General features: G+C 41.8%; 1 protein-coding gene across 1 annotated transcript in view; it reads right to left on the bottom strand.

Annotated features, from left to right (window-relative positions):
* Positions 1 to 20000, bottom strand: part of LOC311236710 (poly [ADP-ribose] polymerase tankyrase-1-like) — a 127032-nt gene that overhangs the window by 72156 nt on the left and 34876 nt on the right. The window contains exons 5-6 of the mRNA XM_084324436.1: positions 17043 to 17079; positions 6901 to 6976 (exon numbers count right to left, since the gene is read on the bottom strand). Coding sequence (XP_084180562.1) covers positions 6901 to 6976; positions 17043 to 17079 — 113 coding nt within the window. The remainder of the gene's footprint in view (positions 1 to 6900; positions 6977 to 17042; positions 17080 to 20000) is intronic.

Below are 20000 nucleotides of genomic sequence, written 5' to 3'. Positions count from 1 at the left end.
TATAGTGGTACTGTACAATAAACTGTTATAGTGTACTGTACAATAAACTGTTATAGTGGTACTGTACAATACACTGTTATAGTGGTACTGTACAATACACTGTTATAGTGGTACTGTACAATAAACTGTTATAGTGGTACTGTACAATAAACTGTTATAGTGGTGCTGCACAATAAACTGTTATAGTGGTACTGTACAATAAACTGTTAGTGGTACTGTACAATAAACTGTTAGTGGTACTGTACAATAAACTGTTATAGTGGTACTGTACAATAAACTGTTATAGTTTGGAAAACTATACAGAAATGAGTATTGAGGATAAACAAAGTTATGTTATATTGTGTATGTACTGTAGTGCTGTCAAGTGAATCAAGTTTTTTTTTCTTGTAATCTTTAATATAAGTAAAAGTATATTATATATTGTAATACACTAAATTATGTTATATCTAGTAAAATTAATGGAAGAATAAATATAAATGTAAGGGGGTAGGGATCAATAAGCTTAGCTTCCCTCTACTCCTTTTTTGGACATGTCTGCTAACCAAACACATTGCTCTTGACCTTTTGTTTATAATCCCTTCTTTTTTTCTTTTTTTTAATGTTTTTCTTTTAATGTTTTTTTAATTTGTTGCTATGATTGTTTGGTTCGACGGAACAAGATATCGTGAGTTGTTTGGAGAAATATGGAGAATAACATGTCCAAAAATAAACTTTTTCATTCATTCATTCATAGTGGTACTGTACAATAAACTGTTATAGTGTACTGTACAAGAAAGTGGATCGCAGACAGCGTTCCAACTACAGACCCATGGGCCTTTTTAGCCATATCTACAAACATCACAGATCAAAGAAGATCTATACTCGTGCTTCCCAGCCTCCCGAGCAGTCTCTCAACCAGGAAGGAGCACCACCGCACAGATCATCTCCCTTGAACAACTAACTGAACAATAACCCTCTGCACATAGTATTTATCCACTTCACCAAACAACCCTCCCTATGGTCGCTCCTGGAAAAGACACCTATAAACAAATCCTACATCCATCTACTCAAACTAACATATGAAGCTTCAATCTAGTGTGACATTGGTGTGTCAAGGTCCATTCTTGCTCCCCTACTGTTTTGTATTGTCATCACAGCCTTGATATACAAGACAGAGGAAGAAGTACGAGAGTTTAGAAACTCTGAGAATGGAAACGAGGAAGAAACAGATTCAGGTTAGGGCTGGGAGATATAACGATAACGATAAATATCGCGATATATTTTAATAATCGATATCGAAATATAAAAAAATCGAAAAATCGTTTTTTTTTTTCTTGACCTGCAACAGGGCAGTTTTAAAACCAGATACAGTGGACAGACTTGTCTTTCTTGCCTGCAACTTAAAGTAATGGCTTTGCTTGTCCAAATGACAATACTGACCAAATTGAGATTTATTTTTCTCTTGTCCATTTATTTTGTTTGCTTTCTAATTTAAAATACAGTTTGAAACCGTCTGTACACAGTAGGCTATGTGTGCTAGCAGAACTAGACTCCAGTCACGAGTCACGGTGCACATGTGCAGTGGTTTGTCCACCAAGAAAGCGCCAAAAGATCGAAAATAAACTAGCAGAGCCAGAACTGTTCAACTCCCCTGGAGCCACAGCCAGCAGAGAAGCCGGTTTACTTTCGCTTTTAAACCAGCTGCAGCCTGAGAACTGGAGTGTGAGGGGATGTAACACTAAAGATGGCGGCAATGACAAAGAATTGCTGCAAAATAAACATACATCTGTTGTTAAAAAAAAAAAATAAAAAAAAAATTATACTTATAACAATTCGATAATTATCGATATCGAGAAATATGATAACATTATCATATCGTTATCGCGATATGATTTTTTTTTCATATCGCCCAGCCCTAATTCAGGTTACTCCATAGGTGGACAAATCATTTTTATCAGTTACGCTGAGGATATAGCAATCACCTACTCAAACAACGCAAAACTGCAACAATTTGTAAACGTATTTGCCAAAGCTGCAGTGGAAGAATAAAAATTGTGAAAACAGAATACATGTCCACAGCTAGAAATAACACTCCAATAAGCATAACAATCAATGGGAAAAGCATCAAACAAGTGAATTAATTTGTGTATCTGGGACATACATTAACACAAATGACCACTCCATCGCTGTGAGCCACAGGAGAGCACAAGGACGGGTTCAACAAGAAACAACACATCCTGAAGTCAACAAGAAGTCCCATAAGAATCAAGAGGGAAGTCTATAATAGTCTATAATAGTGATGCACGATATATCGGCTGCCAATATAATATCGGCCGATATGGCAGTTTTTTTTTTTTTACACATCGGTATCGGTCCGATATCAAGATAGGGCCAATATGGGCAGATATTACAAAAAATTCAATACAAATAAAAAAAATTATATTTTTTTCTTTCTTTTTACATGTTTTGGCCTTATAGTTTCAAAATATCTGTCATTTCTGAAAATAAGTTAAAAAAAAAAAAAACGCAATTTTCGCACTATAAGCCGCACCTGAATATAAGCCGCAGCAGCTAAATTGAATGATGTGTACATATATAAGCCGCACTGGACTATAAGCTGCAGGTGTTTTAATGTTTAATTACCATATGTAATAGCATTGGGACACAATACTGTCGGACAAATAACAAGAATTAACTAATTTACAAGTTGCATTAAGTTTAGCAAATAAGGGAACAGATAAATAACATTTCAATGCAGTCAAAAAAGCAATATTTCGATTTTTACATTTTCGGGTTTGGTCACGTCGAGTCACATATAAGCCGCACCGTTATATAAGCCGCAGGGTCGAAAAATGGGAGAAAAAGGCGCGGCTTATAGTCCGAAAATTACGGTAATGCGTTTTGGAAAATAGCTCTTTATTTGATTATCATAAAAAAGTGTTTTCTATACAGAGATATCGACATCGGTAAATATCGGTATCGGCAAGAACTGCAATATTAATATCGGTTATCGGTATCGACCACAATTTTCACATCGGTGCATCACTAATACATACATACTCCCTGTTGTACTCTATGGTATAGAATGCATCACATGGACAACACAACACCACTCATTACTCTATGGTATAGAATGCATCACATGGACAACACAACACCACTCATTACTCTATGGTATAGAATGCATCACATGGACAACACAACACCACTCATTACTCTATGGTATAGAATGCATCACATGGACAACACAACACCACTCATTACTCTATGGTATAGAATGTATCACATGGACAACACCACGCATTACTCTATGGTATATTTCATTTCAACCTTTATTTAAAATCGTTAGCTTCTGAGGTTTCCCTCATTTACAGAAACGACGATTGTACAAATGTAAACAGTACATAATACAAGCAATATTCACAGAAAATTAAACACCAGAGTAAAAATAAAAAACTTTTAAAATGATTAAAAAAGATCAGCTAAAACAGTTACAGGTAGTCACACAATGGTCTGAAATCATACGTTTAAAAGTTTAAACATACCAAGGGAAGGGAGAACCTCCAATTTCAGAGAGAGTTGAAGGACATTCCATGAGTTAAAGGCATCAAAGTAAAAAGCTGACTTCTCTATATCAGAATAAACTTGAGGGACCCTAAGAACCATCCCGTCATTCGATCGAGTTGAATAGGTTCCAATATTCCAATCTAACAGTGAAGAGATATAAACAGGTTGTTTACCAATAAGGGCTTTAAAAATAAATAAATACCAGTGTTTGTTGCGCCTTTCTGTAAGAGAAGGCCAACCCACCCTATCATACAGGACACAATGGTGAGTATCATATCTGTCACCAGTTATAAATCTGATAGCTGAGTGATATGCAGAATCCAGAGGTTTAAGAGTTGATATAATGTATGACATGGACAACACCACTCATTACTCTATATGGTATGGAATGTATCACATGGACAACACCATTCATTAGCGGCATGGAAGTCTTCCAGAACCACATTATGCAATCTATGACGGGATAAGAAGTGAAACATGATGAAACATGACATCACTGTAAATGAGGGGGCTGCCCTCAGTGATTTGAATATAGATATGAATAATCTTCCCCCAGTTCACTTCAGTGACTGTAAACTCCACCAGACACGGTTCCACAGTCCTACTTACAGGACTCTGTTGGTGTGCTGTTGGTGTGCTGTTAGTGTGCTGTTAGTGTGCTGTTGGTGTGCTGTTGGTGTGCTGTTGGTGTGCTGTTGGTGTGCTGTTGGTGTGCTGTTGGTGTGCTGTTGGTGTGCTGTTGGTGTGCTGTTGGTGTGCTGTTGGTGTGCTGTTGGTGTGCTGTTGGTGTGCTGTTAGTGTGCTGTTGGTGTGCTGTTGGTGTGCTGTTGGTGTGCTGTTGGTGTGCTGTTAGTGTGCTGTTGGTGTGCTGTTGGTGTGCTGTTGGTGTGCTGTTGGTGTGCTGTTAGTGTGCTGTCGGTGTGCTGTCGGTGTGCTGTCAGTGTGCTGTTAGTGTGCTGTTAGTGTGCTGTTAGTGTGCTGTTAGTGTGCTGTTAGTGTGCTGTTAGTGTGCTGTTAGTGTGCTGTTAGTGTGCTGTTAGTGTGCTGTTAGTGTGCTGTTAGTGTGCTGTTGGTGTGCTGTCAGTGTGCTGTTAGTGTGCTGTTAGTGTGCTGTTAGTGTGCTGTTAGTGTGCTGTTAGTGTGCTGTTAGTGTGCTGTTAGTGTGCTGTTAGTGTGCTGTTAGTTAGTGTGCTGTTAGTGTGCTGTTAGTTAGTGTGCTGTTAGTGTGCTGTTAGTGTGCTGTTAGTGTGCTGTTAGTGTGCTGTTGGTGTGCTGTTGGTGTGCTGTTGGTGTGCTGTTGGTGTGCTGTTGGTGTGCTGTTAGTGTGCTGTTAGTGTGCTGTTAGTGTGCTGTTGGTGTGCTGTTGGTGTGCTGTTGGTGTGCTGTTGGTGTGCTGTTAGTGTGCTGTTAGTGTGCTGTTAGTGTGCTGTGTGCTGTTGGTGTGCTGTTAGTTAGTGTGCTGTTAGTGTGCTGTTAGTGTGCTGTCAGTGTGCTGTTAGTGTGCTGTTAGTGTGCTGTTAGTGTGCTGTTAGTGTGCTGTTAGTGTGCTGTTAGTGTGCTGTTAGTGTGCTGTTAGTTAGTGTGCTGTTAGTGTGCTGTTAGTTAGTGTGCTGTTAGTGTGCTGTTAGTGTGCTGTTAGTGTGCTGTTAGTGTGCTGTTGGTGTGCTGTTGGTGTGCTGTTGGTGTGCTGTTGGTGTGCTGTTGGTGTGCTGTTAGTGTGCTGTTAGTGTGCTGTTAGTGTGCTGTTGGTGTGCTGTTGGTGTGCTGTTGGTGTGCTGTTGGTGTGCTGTTAGTGTGCTGTTAGTGTGCTGTTAGTGTGCTGTGTGCTGTTGGTGTGCTGTTAGTTAGTGTGCTGTTAGTGTGCTGTTAGTGTGCTGTTAGTGTGCTGTTGGTGTGCTGTTGGTGTGCTGTTAGTGTGCTGTTAGTGTGCTGTTGGTGTGCTGTTGGTGTGCTGTTGGTGTGCTGTTGGTGTGCTGTTCGCGGCTGTGACCATGTGAAGGATTTCAGCATATAACTCAAATTTATAGCAAGGTCCTTCCTACTCAAATGTAATTTTGCATGTACACCTTCATTTTTGATAATGTCATGATGCAAAAAAGGATTTGTTTGATGCATGAGTTAGAAAGTGTCACCATTACAAAAGAAGATTACACTACTGTAGATGATACACTGTGAAGGGACCTTTCTATCTAAACCTATAACAGTTTCAGCTTGTTGATATGTTGAATAGAAATAGATAATAGAACAATAGATCAAAGAAAAATGGACCGGATAATAGGAACTCTACCTGACAGTAGCTTTCCAAGGCAGTGTGTGAGTGTGTGTGTGTGTGTGTGTGTGTGTGTGTGTGTGTGTGTGTGTGTGTGTGTGTGTGTGTGTGAATGTGTGTGTGTGTGTCCTTTCTGTTGAAAGCCCTGACGTATAATAATCGATTATGAAGACCTTGATACAGTATCCATCCGTTCATCTGTGTAAGTGTGTGTGTGTGTGTGTGTGTGTGTGCACGTGTGATTGTCCTTTTCCTTGAAAGCCCTGACATATAATAATCTATTATGAAGACCTTGATACAGTATCCATTCATTCACCCGTGTAAGTGTGTGTGTACACATATGTGCGAACACACGTGTTCTGATACATATGTGTGTGTGTGTGTGTGTGTTTGTAGTGCAAATGTGTGTGCACACACATATCCTGGTACGCTCACACATGTGTGGGTGATAAATGATCCTTTAACATGGCCATGTGTATAAATGTGTTATCCACTATGCTCTTAATGCCGCAACCTTCGCTGTGTGTGAAGGTTATTTTTGTGAAACAGTCAGTGAAGAAAGTAATAGAATCACTGCACATACAAGTATCTGTAAATCCTAAAGAGCTGCAGTACTTAGATACATTCTCATATTTATGCAACCTTTATTTCAATCTCGGAAGATCATTGAGGGGCTGGCCCTCAACTAACAGTGGCAGTGTTAGTGTCATGCTCTACCCATTGAGCTACACAGGGAATGGAACCACTAACCCTGGCAGCGTTAGTACCATGCTCTACCCATTGAGATACATGTATGCGTCTATATATTACTGTTGGTCATGTGTGTATATATTTGTGTATGTACATCTATGGGTGTGTGTCAATTATTACTGTTGGGCGTGTGTATATTTGTGTATGTGCATCTACTGTATATGTATGTGTGTATATATTACTGGTGTTGGGTGTGTGTGTTTAATTGTATTTGTGTTGTGTACTGCTGTGCATGCATTACTGTGGTATTACTGCTTGTGTATGTATATGTATGTTTCTGTGTGTGTGCACGAGTGTGTGCGTGTGATTGAATGTGTGTATGTTTCTGGTCTTACCTTGCGACCGTCACTAGCATGGCAGTTGACGTTGAGGGGGGTGAGCAAGACCATGAGCTTCTCCTCATTTCCACTCCTACACACACATGCACAGACCAGAGAAAACATCCAATGCAATATATTAGAGATATTGCTCAGCAAGAGAGAGAGCGAAACGGGGGAGGGGTGGTGAATGAGAGAGAAAAAAATAAGAAAGAGTGAGAGCGAGAGAAGGGGGTGGAGGGGGGGTAAAGGGGGTGGAGGGGGGGTAGAGAGGTGAGGTGGTTGCGGTGGATCCAGAAGTATTCATTCATCTCTGCTAGAGCTGTTACAATATTACAAATCTGAATACTCAAAATGACATTTTGGCACGAAAATGGTTTGGATATTTCTAAACGCTCCGATAAGTGCTTTTACCAAAATTCCCCCATGGCTGACCGCCAGACGGGCTGCCGTTAAAAGTCTCCACTTGTATAAAACAGAATGACGTCCAACTGCAAACTGCAGTGCAGTAAAATGATCAAAGGCATGACTCCACTCTACAACCAACACAATCATGGAAGTAGCCAATTTAAACTTTCAAGTGTGAGTGGTTTAAAGCTGCAATCATTATTTTAAACTGTTAAACAGTAATCCAGAACAATTTTATTGCACTGTAAAACACTGATTTTATATGTCTGCATATATTTATATGTCTATTATGTGCTCATTTTATGTCTATTCTACTCTACTATTTTATTGCACTGCACTATTGCACTATTTTACTGTCTATTTTTATCTTACTCTTTTTATTATTGTCTATTTAAAACTGAATCAAACCATAAACAAGGTGGCCTGTTGGGATGGTAGATCCTAATGTGAAACACTGTGATTTTATATGTCTTGTCTGCACTTGTGCTCATTTTATGCCTGTCTTTTTTCTGTTGTGAAGCACTTTGAGCTGCAGTTTCTGTATGAACGGTGCTATACAAATAAAGTGTATTATTGTTATTATGTTCTGAATTTTCTTTCCACGTTTTCAGAACGTCTTATGACCACCTGCGATCAGAAGGTTTGAAGGTCATAATTTATTTTATTTGTTAACAAAACCTGGTCTGAGTAATACTGTAGCTCCGCCAATCTGTTTTTCTTCCCCAGCAAATCTATTTATTATTAAAGAGTCTCTCTCTCTCTCTCTCTCTCTCTCTCTCTCGTCAAACCATTGTTTACTTCAGCAAGTCGTTACTCAACCCCCGGCACCTTTGCCCTGGCATAGGCTGGTCAGACGGAGAGAAAGACTAGAGCCATATGAAATCCGTTTAATTTTTTTCCAAATTCCATTTTATTTTTTTCCAAATTCCGTTTTTTCCGTTTTAATATTTCAGAATTCTGTATTTTGCTTTGTACGCTCATTTGACCATCAGAAATAGTGTCTAATAAGTGGGAATGAATAAATGTCCACAATTTAATAAGATATAACAGTCCATTTAATAGGGCTGTCTTAAATACTTTGAAGCTTCGAAGCTTCGTTCGATGGGCATGGGATTCGACTATGAAAATAAAATTTGATTATTATTTAAAAAAAAAAAATTATATATATTTTTGCAAAATCAACTCTGCCTCTCTTTGTTAACTACAACAAGCAATGCTGTTTGTTATTTAAGATGAGGTCGGACTCGGCACTGACAGATTTGTGTTCATTGTGCTGTTTTTATAAAGCCTCAAATGACGGCTTACAATATTTCATGAAAGCAAAGTGTTTTGTTTGTCTAAGATTTTAAAAGGTTTAAACTTTACAGCACTGAATAAGTTGAACAAAGTGCTGTACAAGTCCCACAACATAAATAATTTTTTTTTTTTTTTTATAGTGGATTCCATTTTTATTGCTCAATTCCGCGATTCCGTCCGCGATTCCGTGATCGCGGATTCCATATGGCTCTAAGAAAGACGCTATTTTTCAATACACTCGTTACTCCCTCTCACCACTTTTGCTGAATCTCTCCTTCTCTCTTTCTGTCTCTCTCTCTTTCTGTGTCTCTCTCTCTCTCTCTCTCTCTCTCTCTCTCTCTCTCTCTCTCTCTCTGTCAAACTGCCAAATTACACTTAGCTTCTCTACATTCATCACATCTTTTTCTCATCTCCTCTCTACCTCTTCTTTCCCTCTCTTCCCCCACCGTCTCCTGTTTTATTACATCTCTCTTCTTCCCTCTCATTCCTCATCCTTCTCATCACATAAGCACTTTGAACTGCAACCTCTGTATGAAAGGTGCTATACAAATAAAGTTATTATTATTATTATCACCTCCTCTTATCCTCATCACCTACTTTCACCCTCCTCCTCATCACCTTCTCTCCCCCTCCTCCTCATGCCCTCCTCTCAGCCTCCTTGTCATCACCTCCTCTCATCTTCCTCCTCAACTCCTCTCATCACATTTACATTTACATTTAGCTGACGCTTTTATCCAAAGCCACTTACAAGTTCTGTATGACAAGCCAGCAGGAAGGGCACAACTCTATCAGCTGAGTAACAATGTTCATCAAAGTGTTGAGTGCTACAGTGTAGGTTAGTTTATTAGTTATTTTTTTTAGATCACCTCCTCTCATCTTCCTCCTCAACTCCTCCTCATCACCTCCTCTCCTCCTCCTCACTTCCTCTCATCTTCCTCCTCACCTCCTCCTCATCATCACTTCCTCTCATCTTCCTCCTCAACTCCTCGCATCCTCCTCGTCTTAATCACCTCCTCTCCTCCTCATCAACTCCTCTCATCATCCTCCTCATCACCTCCTCTCATCTTCCTCCTCATCACCTCCTCTCCTCCTCCTCACTTCCTCTCATCTTCCTCCTCACCATCACCTCCTCTCATCTTCCTCCTCAACTCCTCTCATCCTCCTCGTCTTAATCACCTCCTCTCCTCCTCATCAACTCCTCTCATCATCCTCCTCAACTCCTCTCATCATCCTCCTCATCACCTCCTCTCATCTTCCTCCTCAACTCCTCCTCATCACCTCCTCTCCTCCTCCTCACTTCCTCTCATCTTCCTCCCCACCTCCTCCTCATCATCACCTCCTCTCATCTCCCTCCTCAACTCATCTCATCATCCTCCGCATCACCTCCTCTCATCTTCCTCATCACCTTCTCATCCTCCTCCTCCTCACCACCTCCTCTCATCATCTTCCTCATCACCTTCTCATCCTCCTCCTCCTCACCACCTCCTCTCATCCTCATCACCTCCTCTCATCCTCCTCCTCACCACCTCCTCTCATCCTCATCACTTCCTCTCATCCTCCTCCTCCTCACCACCTCCTCTCATCCTCATCACCTCCTCTCATCCTCCTCCTCACCACCTCCTCTCATCCTCATCACCTCCTCTCATCCTCCTCCTCACCACCTCCTCTCATCCTCATCACTTCCTCTCATCCTCCTCCTCATCACCTCCTCTCATCTTCCTCCTCACCTCCTCTCATCTTCCTCATCACCTCCTCTCATCCTCCTCCTCATCACCTCCTCTCATCTTCCTCCTCACCTCCTCTCATCTTCCTCATCACCTTCTCATCACCTCCTCTCATCCTCCTCCTCACCACCTCCTCTCATCCTCATCACTTCCTCTCATCCTCCTCCTCATCACCTCCTCTCATCTTCCTCCTCACCTCCTCTCATCTTCCTCATCACCTCCTCTCATCCTCCTCCTCATCACCTCCTCTCATCTTCCTCCTCACCTCCTCTCATCTTCCTCATCACCTCCTCTCATCCTCATCACCTCCTCTCATCCTCCTCCTCATCACCTCCTCTCATCTTCCTCCTCACCTCCTCTCATCTTCCTCATCACCTTCTCATCCTCCTCCTCATCACCTCCTCCTCATCACCCGTCTGACTACCATGGGATCCAGAGTCTTCTCCCGCCGCCTCTGGAACTCCCCACAAGACATCCGTGCAATAGACAACCTCCCCACCTGTGTTTCCCGTCTCAAAACACATCTGTTCATTCTGGCATATTCACTTTCATTTTAAGTTTATTATAACTGCTCCCCTATGTGCACCTCCTCTCATCACTTCCTCTCATCCTCCTCTCATCCTCATCACTTCCTCTCATCCTCTTCCTCATCACCTTCTCTCATCCTCATCACCTCCTCTCATCACTTCCTCTCATCCTCTTCCTCATCACCTTCTCTCATCCTAATCACCTCCTCTCATCACTTCCTCTCATCCACTTCCTCATCACCTCCTCTCATCCTCATCACTTCCTCTCATCCTCTTCCTCATCACCTCCTCTCATCCTCATCACTTCCTCTTGAAACCTGCTCATAACGTTTCCACAGGGAACCATTAAACATGCTCCATGTTGATGATGTGTCCCGTGTTTCTCACTTTTCTTTTGCCCATTCTTCCATTTCTTCTTAACCATTCGTCTGTCCTGTAGTCACCTCATCTCCATCTCCCCTCCTCCTCCTCTCCATCTCTCTCCTCCTCCTCTCCATCTCTCCCTCTCCTCTCCATCTCCTCCTCTCCATCTCTCCTTCTCCTGGATGAAAACAGGTTTGTTTGGTTGGTTGTATGTGGGGGTGTGTGTGTGTCTGTCTGTCTGTACTGTGACTCCCAGCTGCATGGATTTTCTCCAACTGTGATCCATTGTGAGATGTTGAAGTGTGCTGTGATCAGAACTCTACCCAGTCTGGATGAAACCCAGCATCAGTGTGGATATGATGTAAAGGAGCACAGTGGTACAGAGAACATGGTGGAACAGAACACTGGCAGCAGTAGAAATGGTTAGAATTCAAACAAGAGAGAGAGAGAGAGAGAGAGAGAGAGAGAGAGAGAGAGAGAGAGAGAGAGAGAGAGAGAGAGAGAGAGAGAAAAAATAGGCTTGCCGTGGTAGTCTGTAGCCTTCTTCAACCATTATCTGAGATAAAAAAAAGTCTAACCCTAACTAACCTTACTGTCATGCACTTGTCCTAATAAACAAACCTACACTGTAGCACTCAACACTTTGATGAACATTGTTACTCAGCTGATAAGAGTTGTACCCTTCCTGCTGTCTTGTTGTACAAAACTTGTAAGTCGCTTTGGATAAAAGCGTCAGCTAAATGTAGATGTGTATACATGGTGTGTTAAGGCTGTGTTGTGTATATGTTAGTGTTGGTGTGTTAGAGGGGAGAGCTTCTCTGTACTTCCCTGAGATCTGAGTTGCATGTGTGACGTCACTAATAGGTTGATCCTCTCGTGGTCCAACATGTGTTAACTTGATACCTTTAGCTTCAGCTACACAGGAAGCTGAGCAGTTATTGATATATCTTGAAAGAATATAAGCTACCGACTTGGCATTCCTGGTAAATATCAATGGGTGCTGATAATCTGCATTCTCAATGAGGGTTAAGGTGTAGAGAGACAGTGCCAAGTAATTTTCAGTCGTTTATTGAACAATTTGGGGGGGAGAAACACATTTATGCAAATTGTTATTCAATATAGAACATTTAGAAGGGCTTAGAACACCTGGAGGGGAGATCTGATGCTGTGCCAGAGGCTCAGCTGTTCAGTAGCTCAGGGTCACAGTTCAGTAGAAACACAGCCTGCTAACCCTATAGGGGCTTCACTTTACCAGGCAACACAGCTGACCCCCTGTGTGTGTGTGTGCGTGTGTGTGTGTGTGTGTGTGTGTGTGTGTGTGTGTGTGTGTGTGTGTGTGTGTGTGTGTGTGCGTGTGTGTGTGTGTGTGTTATGAACACGTATATGTGTGTACTTGTGTAGTTGTGTGTGTATGGAAATGTGTGTGTGTGAGAGTGTGCATATAATGTCTATGTGTATAATGTGTATGTGTGTGAGAAAGAGTGCATTTATCTGTGTATTTGTGTGTGTGTGTGTGTGTGCATGTGTTAATTTACACCTATATGTGTGTATTTGTGTAGTTGTGTGTGTTTGTATGTGTGTGTGTGAGCGCGAGAGAGAGAGTGCATTTATCTGTGTGTGTGTGTGTGTGTGTGTGTGTGTGTGCGTGCGTGTGTGTGCGTGCGTGTGTAAGTGTGGATGTGTGGATGTGCTAACTGCAGAAGGTAACAAGCTTAGTAAGAGATATAATCTTGTCTTCAGACTTATCTGATGTCTCTTTCAGCTCAGTCATGTTTATTGTTTGATGTGCATAGTTCTAAATATACAGCGCCAACTGAACTATAAACTACTGACAACTTGATTAAGTCTGAACAAACAACGAAACCATTTACTACATTATGCTTGTCATTGCAATTTGTGTATTGTACGCATTAGTGGTGGGGGAAAATATCGATACGTAGTAGTATCGCAATACTTTGCGTGGCGATACTGTATCGATACAGGGACGCCAAGTATCGATATTTTATTATTTATTTATTAAAAAAATAATTAAAACGTGTGCATTCAGTTAAGTTGGAATATGACTGTAATACAAACAGTTCAGTTTGTCAGGTACATGCAACACAGATTACAGTGAGTGTTTACATCTGTCTGCTTGAGAAAATACCATGTTCTGCAATAAAAATTATTGAAGTGAGATGAACAGACTGAACTTTATTTTATTAGATAAAACATGTTGACAAAGTTTTACTTTGCAGTTGAAAAAAGGTAATAAATCGCAATATATCGCAATATTAATATTGCAATACTCAGCATATCGCAATATATTTAGTATCGCAATACTATCGTATCGTGACTCAAGTATCGTGATAGTATCATATCGTGAGGCCTCTGGTGATTCCCACCCCTAGTACGCATGTGAATATATGTGTGTGTACACATGCACAAGATGTTGCTATTATCTTCTTCCTGTGCATGACAATAATACATGTGTGCATGCTGTGTGTGTAGCGTGCAAGTGTGTGTGCATGCTGTATGTGTGTGTGTGTGCAAGCATGTGTGTGTGCCGTGTGTGCTGTGTGTGTAGCATGTGTGTGTAATATATCACTTAAGTATTGTGATGTTTGCATGTTCAGGCAAAATCAATCATGTCATGCTAAAACCTTTTTGCTGCTTGATACAAAATGAAAACTTACAAGGTTTGCATTTTTCATGACTAATCTAGAAGAAAACTTCATCTGATAACTGATTTAAAGGTTATTGGATACATGGACGCTTATGCTACTGTCAGGCATGCGCTCTAACTCTTGAATAACGAAAGTTGCCTCAGTCGCCTGTGAGATTTTGTAGCCTACAACCTGAGAATGATTGAGGAACAGGAGAAAAATACTGAAGAAAGATTGGGTTGTGAAAAGAATATATTTGTGGAAATAGTTGAGAAACAGAAAGGATGATGTTGAGACAAATACTGGACTTTCAGCTGAAAAGTGTTTACAGACCACATTTTCCCGGAGGATCATACAAGTCAAAATATTGCTAAGTAAGGTGATGAGAGAAGCGTTGGCTGATTGGAGCCTAGATGAGTCGAGTCTCTGTGTAACAAGTTGTGGGCAGTCTGGTAACTTTGCTCTGGAAGTCCATCCCTCTGTATAGACCTAGCAGTGTAGCCTATAGTGGACGTGTTGGATAATTCTGCTTTGTGTCCGTTCATGTTTGGAAATTACCTTGTTGCTGAAGTGACTATGAAAGGAAATATTAACATGCTGGGTTGTGCACGGAAATTATAACTACCTGCAACTGCATTGGGCTGCATAATTCGCTTTCGCTATAAATAACAACATTAAGGCTTTGATTATGTTATGTTATGTTATATTTTGCCCTGTCAATATATAAATGCAGAGGTTGTTTTGTGTAATGCTAAATACTTTGCAGAGTTTTTGCGTTCACGGATCTGCTAGTAACGGACTGTTATCCAGATTTAATGTTAAATAATTTACGTTTGCATACTGCATGCCTCACGGTGCGCAATTCTCACGCACAGTAACTGTTTACCTATGATAGAGAAAACTAAATCTGTAATGTTTAATCCATCTCTATGATAGAGGAAACTAAATCTGTAATGTTTAATCCATCTCTATGATCAAATAAATCTGTAATGTTTAATCCATCTCTATGATAGAGGAAACTAAATCTGTAATGTTTAATCCATCTCTATGATAAACTAAATCTGTAATGTTTAATCCATCTCTATGATAGAGGAAACTAAATCTGTAATGTTTAATCCATCTCTATGATAAACTAAATCTGTAATGTTTAATCCATCTCTATGATAAACTAAATCTGTAATGTTTAATCCATCTCTATGATAAACTGTGTAGTCCCAAACAGGAGGTCTGCTTTTAGTCAGACAGCCTTTTCCGTGAGAGCAGCCCACACCTGGAACAGTCTGCCAACACGGCTCAGGGAGTATCAAAGTTACATCTCATTTAAAACTAACTTAAAATCATGGTTGAGAGATGGTCAAGTGTGCGACCATTTTAACTGAGGGGTTGTATTTTAATGTATTTATTTGTATGTATTTTAGTGTATTGTAACCTATACTGATTCCTACTGTGTTTTAATTACTGTACTATGTTTTTTAACTGAGGGGTTGTATTTTAATGTATTTATTTGTATGTATTTTAGTGTATTGTAACCTATACTGATTCCTACTGTGTTTTAATTATTGTACTATGTTTTAATTATTGTTGTGCTCATGTCACCTGCCCCAGAGACTACAGTTGAAAATTAGCCAACTTGGCTAAACTGGCATATTTACAGTCAAATGTTCCTTAATATGCACTGTCTCTGTATTTTAAACCAATAAATACAAATACAACTAAATCTGTAATGTTTAATCCATCTCTATGATAAACTAAATCTGTAATGTTTAATCCATCTCTATGATAAACTAAGTCTGTAAAACAACAGACTTAAATGATGCTGGAAAATATCACATCATATGGCTCACTCACTATGATGGTTACATTTTGCAATTAATCCACGGTTCACATGCATGCCGAACCGTGGGGGGCGTCCCGTATGGATCACGGATCAACTAGGATCCGTTACACCCCTACAGATTATGTTGCCACTCAGAGGGGCAATAAATTAACCATTTATTTGCTGCATGCTGATGTCATAATGAACGGAATAAGCAGAGCAACATACATGTTGGGTCATGGACTGAGTGTTATCTGAATACAATGGTATCATGGTGAGTCAACCAGAGTGTTAAACAACTGCCTCATTTCCTTCCAGAATCACCCTAATCATTGCTAGAGAGAGTAATTCTTCCCAAATAGAGCTATTGAAATTAACTTTATTAATCAACTGATCAGCCGCCCACATGGGATCTCAACCAAAACCAGAAGCCTTCCACATGCAGGCCACAGCAACAACAACAAAAACACACACAGCCCACTTGCATTCCATGGAGAAAAAACATGCCTTTGCAGTGTATGACAGTTCAGGCCATGTGCACATCACTTTATAAACACCTGTCTACTGCAGGGGGAGAGAGAGGGGGGAGGGGGAGGAACAGAGTGAGAGATGAGGAATGGAGAGAATGGGGGTTGTAAAAGACATGTCTATCAAATAAACAAAGGAGAAGGGGAGAGAAGAGGAGAGAAGAAGAGAGATGAGAGAAGAGAAGAGAAGAAAGAAGAGATGAGGAGAGAAGACAGGGATGAGAGAAGAGAAGAAAGAAGAGAAGAGAATAAGAAAGAAGAGAAGATATGAGGGGAGAATAGAAGATGAGAAGAGAAGAAGAAAGAAGTGAAGGAGAGAAATGGGGAGAGAAGATAAATGAGGAGAAAAAAGAAGAGACGATGAGATGAGGAGAGGAGGAGAAAGGAGAAAGGAGAGGAGAAGAGATGAGGAGAGGAGAGAAAGAAGAGAAGAGAAGAGAAGAGAAGAGAAGAGAAGAGAAGAGAAGAGAAGAGAAGAGAAGAGAAGAGAAGAGAAGAGAAGAGAAGAGAAGAGAAGAGAAGAGAAGAAGACATGGGGTCAGTTGGGGTCTAAATAATAATTCTCCAAACAGGTTGGATAGACAACCTTCTCTTCCCAAAAGTCAAGAAGAAGATTCACATCCTGAATTGACCCCAAAAGAGAAGAGAAGAAGAGAAGAGATGTGAGAAGATAGGAGAAGACAGGAGGATAGACGATGGGTGGAGAGGAGAGGAGAAAGGAGGAGAGGAGAAGATAGGTGGGGTGGAGAGGAAAGAGGAAGGAGAGAGGAGAGGAGAGGAGAGGAGAGGAGAGGAGAGGAGGAGAGGAGAGGAGAGGAGAGGAGAGGAGAGAGGAGGAGTATAAGGGTACTCACCTTGCTGCCTCCAGCAGTTCATCCTTCTTGTATTCACCTAGATGGTTGCAGAAGATCATGTTAGCAGAGTGCTGCCTGCACACACGCACACACCAGCGGCAAGCCGCCACCATCACCACAGGACAGGGGACACATAGACACACAACCAAAACATACACACGCGTGTGTCCAAGCAGAGCACCCACACACACGCACACGCACAGGTCAACACACACTCTGAGTCAAACTCTTTCACACCTCTCTCTCTCTCTCTCTCCCTTCTCTCTCTCTTTCAGTGCACACCCCTACGGTTGCTGTTGCCGTGACGATGCGTTGCCGACGGCGACCACAGCACATTCATTGTCTAGGCGACAACGGGCGGCAGAATGACTTCCTCTTCCGACCGTCGCTCTCTCTCTCTGTCTCACATCGCCTGCCACGCTCTCTCGCTATCCATCATCTCTCCGTCTGTCTCTTGTCTCACTGTTTTTATCCGTTTCTTCCCGTTACACATTTCTTTCTATCTCTCTCTATATGCTCAGGAGGTGCGGTCTGCCCCCACAGACACACAAGAGAGAAATACTGGCATCATAAACAAACCCCTCCCCCTCCTCTCCCCCTCCTTCTTCACCTCTCTCTCTCCCTCCACCCCCTCTCCTGGCCTGGCTACAGTCACAACACCCCCTCTTTATCTCCCCACCATCCCCCACTCCCCCATATGGGGTTTTTCCTGCCAAACAGAGCCAGGGTACAGGAGGGAGAGGGAGAGGGAGAGAAATAGAAAGAGAAAGAGAAAGAGAGAGAGAGAGGGGGAGAGGAAATGTGAGAAGGAAGGATGGAGGGAGAGATTAAGTGAAAAGGAGAAAGTGAGAGACATAAAGAGAGGAGAACAAGAAAAAATAGGAGAAAGACAGACAAAGAGACAGAAAGAGAAAAAAAAGAGAAAAGGTGAGGAGAGAGAGAGAAGAGGAGAAAAATGTATGGAAAATAAATATTATCAGTAAGTAGATGTTAGGAGGACGGAGAGGGAGGGGTGTACTGTACATGGAAGAGAGCAAGGGAGGGAAGGATGGAGGGGAGAGGGGTGTAGAGAGAGGTTACAGAGAAGGGAATGAGGAGGAGGAGAAGAACAAAGGATGCGAGGATAAGGGATGATTAGGATCTGCAGGCTGATACACATGGATTTGACGCCAAATAATTTGTGTTAGAGAGGGGGGGTGTGAGAGAGAGGTGAAGAGAGATAGAGGAGTGAGAGAGATAGAGGGTGAGAGAGATGGAGAGAGATAGAGGTTAAGAGAGGGGGTGAGAGATGAAGAGAGATAGAGGAGTGAGAGAGATGGAGAGAGATAGAGGGGTGAGATATTGGGTGAGAGAGAAAGACAGGGATGAGAGATAGAAGGGTGAGAGATAGGGGGTGAGAGATAGAGGAGTGAGAGAGATAGAGGGGCGAGAGAGATGGAGAGATAGAGGGTCGAGACTCGAGAGAGATGGAGAGAAAGATATAGGGGTGAGAGAGGAAGACATACTGTAGGGATGAGAGATAGAAGGGTGAGAGATAGGGGGTGAGAGATAGAGGAGTGAGAGAGATAGAGGGGCGAGAGAGATGGAGAGATAGAGGGTCGAGACTCGAGAGAGATGGAGAGAAAGATATAGGGGTGAGAGAGGAAGACATACTGTAGGGATGAGAGATAGATAGAAGGGTGAGAGGGGGGGGTGAAAAGAGATAGAGGGGTGAGAGAGAAAGGCATAGGGATGAGAGATAGATAGAAGTGAGAGGGAGGGGGTGAGAGAGATGGAGATAGAGGGATGAGAGATAGAGGAATGAGAGAGAGGGGTGAAAGAAAAAGATAGAGGGGTGAGAGAGATGGAGAGAGATGAGATAGGGGGAGTGAGAGATATAGGGGTGAGGGAAAGAAGGGGCAAGAGAGTGGAAAAGAGGGCAGTGAGAAAAAAATAGGGGGAGGAAGAGAAATAGAGAGAGAGAGAGAGAGAGAGAGAGAGAGAGAGAGAGAGAGGCAGAGAGAGAGAGAGAAGCAGAGAGAGAGAGAGAGAGAGAGAGAGAGAGAGAGAGAGAGAGAGATAGGAAGCTTGGTTCTTATAATCTCATATGAAGAGCGAGAACAAACGTACTGTAGACGGACAGACAACATTAATCTGTGTCTGTATTTTTCAGTAAAAGTAATGGATCTGATTGTTGTTTGATTCATCAAGTTAAGATATACTGCTGTTTAGGGCCGACCCTGATTAGTCGACTAATCGATCGAAAGGAGCCGTAGTCGACTGCCAACCTCTTAGTCGAATGAAAATAATAATAATAATAATAATTCTTTTTAATTTGATCATTCTTTCCAAAGCAAAGAGGCCTAGAAGCATGGCTAACGCTAATGGCGCACATACCAGAGGCTAACTGCCTAAGAAACGGGCACAGAGGCACTGAAAGAGGATTTCACCCATCTAATGAACACACTAGACTAGACAAATATCAAGATGTATCCATGGGGGTCATTTGTCAGAAGGTACTCCACTCTCGCTCCAAGTGTCTTCGATCAGAACAGGATCAATACATATATGAATAATCAGTTTTGTCTCCTTCTAATATCCAATAGTTCGCTCTAGGCGATCGTCATTGTGGAACGTTAGTTGGCTGTACTGCTGACTGCTGCTCTCCCTAGTGCTTTGGGAGCTCTCGCTCTCTCGTGGGGCGGTCCACACTAAACTGGCCCATGCAGTTCATAAGGTAGGCGATACTGCCACCTGTCGGGATTCAATCATCATTACAGGTCCCAGGCACACTCACAAAGTCAATATCTCGTTTTTGGCGCTCAGTGAATTAAAGTATCTGGACAAATAAAACTGGGTATTTTGCGATATTTTTCTAGTGTCAGTATACCGTGCAACACTAACACACACACCTGCACACACACACGCACACGCAGCTGTCAGGGGAGGATCAAGGATGATACTCGCTCTTACTCTTTT

This window comes from Notolepis coatsorum (assembly GCF_963971535.1).
Source record: "Notolepis coatsorum genome assembly, chromosome: 11".
Taxonomy (NCBI): domain Eukaryota; kingdom Metazoa; phylum Chordata; class Actinopteri; order Aulopiformes; family Paralepididae; genus Notolepis; species Notolepis coatsorum.
The sequence above is the reverse complement of the archived record's forward strand: the minus strand, read 5'-3'. Positions and strand labels throughout refer to the sequence as shown.